General features: G+C 35.4%; 1 protein-coding gene across 1 annotated transcript; it reads right to left on the bottom strand.

The window, feature by feature from the left end:
- Positions 1-6,759: 6,759 nt before the first annotated feature.
- Positions 6,760-9,711, bottom strand: LOC149239514 (multiple C2 domain and transmembrane region protein 5-like). Its single transcript, XM_089369881.1, has one exon. The coding sequence runs from the start codon at positions 9,709-9,711 to the stop codon at positions 6,760-6,762; it is 2,952 nt and encodes a 983-aa protein (XP_089226007.1).
- Between the last annotated feature and the right edge of the window lie 296 nt (positions 9,712-10,007).

Raw genomic sequence — 10,007 nt, 5'->3', positions numbered from 1 at the left:
CATATCTACGTGATACTCTTCTCTCTCTATCAATTTTAGATACATATGAGACTCGCATATCTACGTTGAACTTTCTCCCCATTTGAATTGAATAGTGTAAATCCATTCAAAAGCAAATAGCCAAGATTATTGACAGAAGGTGTGTGCTCATTCCCAGTGGTCAAAAATAGGAAATCATTGCCAATAAAGAAATCCGCTTATAGTAAGCAGGGAACATTCATTTTCAGGTTATCCATATATAACCCGCATATCTATGTTGAACTTGTCCATACCTAAGGGAGAAGGTACTAGAGCTATTCAGGTTCCCACGTTCCTTGGACTCGCATATCTACATTTCACTTTTTCCATTTCAATAGGTGGTGTGATCCCCTTAGCGCCTACCCCCATTCCATAAATCAAAAACCAGTTGAATCCATGTAAGTAATATGTGTTATTTAATACCTTGCTTTAGTCCCCTTATTTAGTTCAAATTCCATATCCACAACCATTCAAAAACATTGAGGTAGGTGTAGTAATCCCATTTCCCTGCACGAAAGACACTTAGGATCGGCAAGGACTCCTGGCTGGGACTACCTGATAAGAAAATAGAATAGCTGTAGAGTAAGTACTAGCCATAACGGACACAACAATAGACTATGAACTAGCACTCTTTAGACTATTAGCTTTGTCCATGCACTAAGTTCCATAGAAGAAGTACGGGAAGGTACGGAACCAAGTGGAATGAGTGAGGCACATGGGTTCGCTGAGATACCATGCCAAAAGGTCACTGCCAGCCAATAGGTAGATCCCCAGGATGAGGTGATGGTGCCCCAATTACCGGTTATCCAAACCCGTCAATAGAACAAATACACAGAAATTGTAGAATAACTCCTTTTATTAATATCTTCCAAGTGTTACAAACTTTGTTCACCCTGCACAGACAGTTGCAGGAGTCCGCGCACTCAGTTGCGGACTTCCACCCTAGGCCTCTGTGCACTCAACTGCAGAGCCTCTACCTACGCTACAACCCAAGACTTAAACTTCTTGCTCTAAAGTTATGACTCTCTTACTTCTTTTTTCCTTCTAACTACTTAGAGCTTAGCTCTTTTTATACAATCCCATGGTCCGCAGACCATGAGTAGATCTCTTATAGCCGACTTTACTTTACAAAACTAAGGGCGGACTACCCTTTGTGACACATAATACCTTCGCGCTCCGCGACCAGAAAATGCAGAGTCTTTACAATAATATTACAAAAAAATTGACTTAAACATGGGCTTTTAGCCCCAAAACTACCCTTGGGGGATCCCGCTCCCAACACTCATCGATGTTCTATATGTCCTCTCGTCGCTGCTAACAGTGTCTCCATACCACTTGAAAGAGATCTATAAAGACAGAGACAAACAAGAGATCAAGGCATGCAACATATAATCAAAGAGATAAATAGACTAATTAACCAATTATATATCATAAACTGATCAATATGCAACCAAAATCCATGTAGGTGATCAAGGAATCCTACAAATTAAATCAATGAAGATGTAATTGAGAAATAAAAATTGTTTTTATATTCATAAAATTGGAGAAAAGCCCTACAACCATATAACTTTGATGTTGCAAGTACCTTCTACAATCTCCAACCCTCTCCTTTGCAAGAAAATCCTTCCTAACTAATCTCAACAGCATAAACCTACTTCCAACAGTCCTCCCCCAATCCTCAGACCTATATTAGCTTTATAGGTCAAGAATGGGAAGTTTTGGATCCATTCTCCAAGGGATGAGATCCACTATTAGTGGGATAGAGGTTCAACAAGGGAAGGGGAGTTACTCCATGATGGGAGGGATCAATATTGAATATGCACTCATTCAAAGCTTGTTGGTTGGGATAGATGCTACCAACAATGCTTCTAGACTTTAATTTTTATTTTTACGTATTGCAAGTCATGTTCACAGGTCATAGTGGAAGACGATGTGTACTTATGTGCAAACATTAATTGTCTTCTTTGCTTATGAGCATAAATTAGCTAGGAAACTATGAACATAGGCAAAATCAAGGTTTTGTACCATAGGATCCAGAAATTCCACTTTATTTGGGATAATTTAGTTTCTAACTTTGTAAGGGAATGCTCTGGGACACATTTGTGGATAGTGAGAGATCCAAACTGATGGTCATTTGCTTGATGTGACAAAATGACGTGTAACACTACAAAAACATACCAAAGCACATATATTTTTCTTACTGTTTAAGGTCTTGAAGTACCTGAACCCTAGAGCTTGGAGTACCTCCCAAGCTACTCAAAAATCAAAAAATACTAAGAGGTTCTCTAAATGAATATGAATGGTCATCAAAATTTGAAAGGAAACATGTTACAAAATCAAAGACAAAATGAAGGCAAAGAAATATCAAAAAATATTTTCTATTTTAATTAACGAAGAATGAAAAGAACTAAAACTTTGATGAATGAGAAGAGGGACCATATCTCTATTAAAATAGTATTGTGAAAGAAATGTATTTTTCTTTTTATTTCATAAATAAATAAATAACTAAATTATCAAAAGTTATTTTAATATGGATTTAATTTCATATTTTAAAGAGTTAAAACTATTAATTTTTTTTTGATATGCCATAAATACTCATAACACTCAACATTATCATTAAACTCCTTAGACCTTATACATTAAAGTATTCCTCTGTATAAGAATAAAATATTTTTTTAAATAATCTTAAATAATTTTAAATCATACTCTAAAATCAAAAATATTTTTCACCTAAATAAAATCAAATATCAAGTATTATCATTTCTAAAACTCCAAACACAAAGATTATTTGCTTTCCTCAAGTAACAAGGGATAGCACACACTTATCAATATATTTATATATTGATAATATAAAATATTCAAAATAAAATTATAATTAATTATGTGTTTATATTGCAATTATGGTAATATTTGGTTTCATATAATGAAGTAAGGTTATACGCTATTATAAAGTATAAGTTTACTATTGTGAGTGACCACTTGAAAACACATTATTTTCATTTTGATATTATTTAAGCTAAAATTATGTTTATGTTTTAGTTATTTAAGACTACTTTTTATTATTAAGAAGTTTTTTTTGGAAATCATGAAAATCACTTAATGGATTGAAAACACATTATTTTCATTTTGATATTATTTAAGCTAAAATTATGTTTATGTTTTAGTTATTTAAGACTACTTAAAATTATGTTTATGTTTTAGTTATTTAAGACTACTTTTTATTATTAAGAAGTTGTTTTTCTGGAAATCATGAAAATTACTTAATGGATTTATTAATACTATTTAGACTGAAATTATGTTTTAGTTATAAAATATTATTTCTTAATAATTAAGAAGTTATTTTCCTTGAAATTATGAAAATCACTTAATAACTCAAAACTTAAAAGCATTTTAAAACAATAACTTTATATTAACAAAATGATGAGTATAGTATTTTTGTTCTTGATTTTGACTTTGATTTAATAATTTAGTCGAATATTATAAATATAGCAAGAACAATCTGTACTTAATAAACAAAATTAGAGATGCAAAAATAAAAAATTAACTCAAACAAAACTAAAGAGAAAAACATAAGCAATGAATTTGTTATCAAAACTATCTCAGGCCTTGGCATTAATATAGGTAATCGATAAAGATAACTATAACAAATATTTTTTCAAATAAATAATTTACCGAATACTATGCAACTAAATAAATTTTGCAATCTTCCTGCTACACTACAAATATACATTTATATTTAGAACATATACCTTTATATCTAAAACATTATAAATGAATATGGATCATAACAACAACATAGAGTACAATCAATTTCTTTTCTCCTACTACACTATAACTAGCACAATCACATTAATAAATGTGGTTGAGAAACGACGATAGGTGTATATCAATCACATTTATAAATACACATCAATATAGAATATTGTATATGAACTTATACATTTATATGGACCATATCTATGTTTATAATACTAAAAAACCATTCTCTTGGGTTTATAATGCTAAAAACCCTAGGTATTATAAACCCTAGGGAATAATATTAAACCCTGGAAATTCATATTAATAAAAATCCCTTTCAATAATAATATACCCTGGGAATTTTATCCCAACAGATTTTCATTATAAACACAAGGGAACAATAAACCCTTAGGGTTGATACTTAAACCCCAAGGGATAATAAACCCAAGGAATTAATACTAGAAAGCCTAGAATTTATATTAATCCCTTGGGTTTTTAGTCTTAATGTCTTTGGTTTATAAACCCAACGGATTAATACTAAAAACTGAAGGGAATATAAACCCTAGTTTTTATAGTATTAATCCCTTCGGTTAATATTATTACATTGGATTTTATAATTTCTTGGGGTTTTAGTATCAACCCATTAGGTTTATTATATGAAATCCTTGTGCTTATCAATCTAAGGGTTGATATTCGCAAAGTATATTATTATTTATAGGGTTTCTAATTAATATTTTTCCCTACGGTTAAATATTATTCCCTAAAGTTTAATATTATAAACCCAAGGTATATAAACCCTAACATAAATATTATAAACCCTAGAATTAACATGGTTGACCATGGTCAACCATAGTCCAATGTCACATTGTGACAAGGATTGTCTGAAAATGAAAATCAACCATTGTCAACCATGCTCAACCATGTTTATTTTAGCGTCTATCGTGTATTTGTTAGGGTTTATACACCTTGGGTTCATAAAATTAATCCCTAGGGTTTAATATTATTCCATGGGTTAATAATTCCTTGAGTTTCTAGTATTAATCTCTTGGGTTTATTGTCCCTAGGGTTAATATTATTGCCTTTGGTTTATAATCCCTTGGACTTTTAGTATTAAACCCTACGAATATGAACCCTTACATTAGTAAACCCAAGCGATTGATATTAAAAACCCTAGGGAACAATAAATTGTAGGGTCAATACTATAACCCCAAGGTATTATAAACCCAAGGGACTAATATTGTTAAACCCAATGAGCTAATATTATAAATGCAAGGTATATAAACCCTTCGTTGACCATGATTGACCTATGAATAATATTATACCCAAGGGAATTATAAACCTATGAATAATATTATACCCTATGAATATGAACACTTAGATTAATATACCTAAGGGATTGATAATATAATACCTAAGGGGTTAATACTAAAAACCCAATGGAATACAAACCATAGGGTTTTTAGTAATAATCCCTTCGATCAATATTATTCCCTTGAGTTTATAATCCATTGGGGTTTTAGTATAAACCCCTTTGGTTTATAGTAAAAAATAAAGCAAATATTAAACCCAATCGAATAATACTAAATCCAAGCGAATAATAAACCCAAGCGAAAGCCTTTTTACAATGCATTGGTCGGCTATGGTTGACTATGGTGACTATAAAGCCAAGGGGTTGGTAAAAACACCTTCGTTTTACATTATCAATCAATTGGGTTAGTAAAAATGTAATAAAGATATTACTACTATAGCATTAAAAACCCAAGCGAATAAAAATAAACCCAAGGAAAAAAGATTATAAACCCAAGGTATATAAAACCGAAGATAAATATTATAAACCCTTAAATGAACATGTAAACCCTAAAATATTTGCACAATCCTTCACAGAATAAGAAATGTTGGCTCGATAATAGCTTGGGGTTAATAAACCCAAGGGGTTAATAATAACCCTGTAGGTTTACAATATCAATACCACTATTATTATTAATAAATATTATTAACGCAAGTGATTAATTCTACAACCCATACATTTTGTGTTCCCAAGGTATTAATATTATAAAACCAAGCTATATAAACCCTTGGATAAATATTATAAAGCCAAACAAATAATAAACCTATGGGATGAAAATCGAAAACCGAAGGGATTATAAACCCAAGCGAATAACAGTAAACCCTATGCATAAATATTATAAAGCCAAGACATAAATATTAAAACCCTTAAATAAACATGTTTGACAAGAGTTCACCACGGTATATTTTTCACTATATAAGCGTTTTCACAATGCAAAGCTCGGCTATGGTTGAGCAGCTTTGGGACAAGCTTTGTCACAATAAGACATCACACAATGGTTGACCATGCTTTATTTCGCCCTTGACACAATTTTTGACATTAAACATAATTAAACCATAATTAACCATATTTGAAAATGTGAAGTTGTAGCAAGAAATTTTTTTTCACACTAACAAAAGTTAAGTTTATTATCCTATAAACCAAAATGCATTCAACAATACTAACCAAAAAAAACCTAATATTTAGCAAAAAAACAAGCTAATATACCTTTATATTTAAAACATTGTATATGAATATGGATCATATCAACACAAACTACAGTGACAGTCTAAACTGCCTGATAAAAAATAGTCATGTCTGACATATTAATTAATAGATGAATACACATTCTACTGATCTGCCCTAAGATAAGCATGGATACTCACCAATCCAAATACTTTATACATCAGAATTTAGTTAACTGGAGAATATGATTCATAAAACCTTTTCATCATAATCGAAAAGCAGACCATCACATTTGAAAGATTACGACTGACATCTTCTACTGAAAATTTTAATGAATTCCAATGCATTATAAATTCTCTTTCAAAATACATTATTCAATAAATTTTCAAATAAATGGCTGTCATTTTATTGCAAGAACATGTAGGGTAATGCCGGGAAGTGCTCAAAAACAAAGCTGGGAAATGCTCAAAACCAGAAATCCAAATCTCGTTTTACAAAATTCGATCGGATAGAGCTGGCAGCCTCCTGAAGAAACAAAGAGAAGCAGAAGGCAGAGGGTGCCGGAGTTTTGGATGACGAAATAAGTATAAAATGAGGATAACAGCAATCACTTGAAATGGAGTCACAAACAAAACAACTGCAACAATCAAGCAAAACAGAACAAAAATGGCGGTTGCACGAGGATCTCTCCAGCTGAGCAGAGCCTGGAGTCTCTCTCCCTGGCTAGCCACATCCCCAAGCACAATCTGAACTCGACTTGCCAGCGATCTGAGCCTATCATATCTCATTTTCAAAGCTTCTCCACTGACAGAGCAGGAGAGGGTGTCAAATTCAAATTCTTCCTCCAATTCATCTAGATTTATAATGGATGGATGGGCTTCAATGGGATGAGATGACGGCTGTTGATGCTTAAATCTGTATCTGTAATGGCACAGACCTATGAAGAACATGTACATGAAAAACAGGGGAAGGATGAATTCTGGATAACATACTAGAATGAGCAGCAAAACTTGCACCACCACAGTCTTCAATGGACTCTTCCATTGACATAAATTGTTGACCCATTTGGTTGCCTTGATTAGGGTAGACAAGACATTAACCATTCTGAACCAGTGAACTCTGCTACGTCGCATGCTCCAGAGACTCGAACCCGTGTCCAACATATGGTGCACTAGGTCTTCTTTCAGGGGAGGCTCCGACCTGGATAGCCTGAGGGCTACTATTTTCATGGCTGAATGTCTGAGTGCATCTTGCTGTGCTATTCCCAGAGGGTAGAGATAATGCATTTTTGGTAAAAGTGGAGTAGAATAGAGATGCAATGTATTCAGTAAAGAAGAGCATGAGAAGCGTACCGCGAGTTGGACCTCGCCCATTTTTTGAAGTCCATTAGGTCTTAACACCAGCAAGGAGTAACTATTTGTGTAAACTCGATCGATCTCCAGAGTAGAGACTCGGATTCGAACCTTTCCCATTCGTGCTGTACCTCTGTTTTCTGATACAGGAATAGTGGGTCCTACTAATTCATTGTCAAATACTCCCAATGTAAAGACTGTGCAGGGATCATAAACCTCCCAAGTATACTGTTCATTCCATTTGGGGTTTAGGTTGTCCACGATGGTACGGGTTCGAATCCACTTGCGACCGTACTTGGCGACACAAAAAGGATCAATGGTGCCTTTTCCGTCCTTGGTCTTTGTGGGAAACAAATTCTTGGCTCCCAGAATACCAACCTCCAGGACTCCAACACAAGGATGCCAGAGCTCTTTGCATGTGGGACGCAGATCGCTGGTCATATGGGTGGCCTCGTCCAGAACATGGTAGCCACCATCAAAACACAGACGAAGATGGAGCCTTCCCTTGAACTCCATTTTATCGTTGCCCAATTCCAGCCACCGGGGGCTCACGAGTCTGTGATCCAGACGTTTTTCGATTGAATTAAGCGAAACTTTAGCCCGACCCACAGTCTCAGGCCCCTTCGGTCCTCTGTTTTCCACGCTCAACGACAAAACATCCTCGAAGGGTTCGGCTGCAACAAAAACCAAATCTTGATTCCAGAAAGGGTTCCAAAGACTCTGGCTCATCGAAATTCTTGTCGTCCTAATCTGAAAGCCCAGCTGTGCCTTCACAAAAAATTCAGGGTAACACCCCATTTCTGAAACCCTAAGCTCCCAGGCTTCTATAACATTGACCCTCAGATACCAGAGCTTGGGAGAAAGGTATACCTTGGAACGAAGGAACCCACCTGAGTAAGATTGCCATGCTTCTTGAAATGCTTCGTCGGTCTGTGTCCCAAGCCAGACGCTGAGCATGATGTCTCCATTCACCTTAACTCGCCCTTGAGCATCTTCCAGTTTGTACCATTGAGGCGCCAATGGACTGTCTGGGTGGACTCTCGTGGGAATTTCCTGCAATTCCAACGATATTACACCGAAAATTTCGTCCCTGGCCTTGGCTGAATCTCTTCTTTTCAGCTGAATTTCCAGGGTTGGCGTGTTCAGACTTTCCACGCCTATGGCGAACACCTCGTTCCATTCGGGATTGAAAGAATTGTTGTTGAGTATGACGTCGCGGGTTCGAACACTGTGGTCACCCACTGTAATCTTGACGTAAAGACAATCTGAGCTACTTGCATTCAGGTCACTAGCCTTGACTACTCTCACAAATAGATATTGCATCTGCTGAACCAGGTCATATGTTCCACTGATCTTCTCCCCTGGATCATTGAAATTAGAATATTTTGCAGGAGCAGGGGAAGGAACTTCATTAGGAATACGTGGGACATTGTGATCACCTACATTCTCAGCTTCTGATTGGATTTCTTCTGCTGATGATGACTTTTCTTGTTCTGGAACATCCTTACGAACTTGTTCTTCTGTTTCTTCTTTTTCCTCTTCCACAGGCTTTTCTTCTTTATTCTCTTCCACATGCTTTTCATCTTTCTTCTGTTCCACAGGCTCTTCTTCTTCTTTGTCTTCTGGAGGAAAATCAGAATTGGACATGGGCACCTCTTGAGATTGTATCATCTCAGGATTGGGTGCAGCCTTGGCTTCTTCTTCATCAACAAGGTAAATTTTGAGGCCAAGCTCTCCCTTAACCCGCCAGAAAATGCTTCTCTTCTCCAAGGGATAGTAAACGAGGGATTCTTGGCCCTGTTTCACAATGCTGCTCCCACTGATCCTCAATCTGCCCAGAAATCTACCACGTTTAGCAGCATCAGCCATTTCATTATAAACATCAATTTCAAGCGTCTCTGCAGCCATGGCAGTAGGATCATTGACAGAGAACTCCATCTTTTCGTTCCACTGGGGACCTGAGTCTTTGGATATAGCTTTTGTTCTCAGCTTCTGTCCATAAAAGTTGAGATGAACGTAGAGATTGGAAGTGGTTCTGGCTATCAAATCATGGGCATCGAACACCTCCACTATCACCTTTTGGTGGCTCATTTTTTCCAATTTTAGCTTTTACCTGGGATTTTTTTTTATGGATTTCAAATCTCTGGACGCGTTACTTATAAGCTCACGTGAGAGCATACCAGCAATAAGAAAGCAAGTTCATCAAATCTATCACCAAAGCTGAACTCTGGAATTTTGGTGTTTTGAATAATCCCTCGCGAAATCCCTAGCCTCTATTACAAGTAGTCTTAACTGTATTCTCCAAATTTAATGCTATTATAAATTTCAAAAATATTATAAAATCGAACAAGTGTGAACAAAGATTACAGAAACGAGTGGAGTGCAAC

The sequence above is a fragment of the Pinus tabuliformis genome, chromosome 8, assembly GCF_031772625.1.
Source record: "Pinus tabuliformis cultivar Carrire ecotype Pingquan chromosome 8, CPIR1, whole genome shotgun sequence".
In the NCBI taxonomy this organism is placed as follows: domain Eukaryota; kingdom Viridiplantae; phylum Streptophyta; class Pinopsida; order Pinales; family Pinaceae; genus Pinus; species Pinus tabuliformis.
This window is presented reverse-complemented; position numbering and strand designations above follow the sequence as displayed.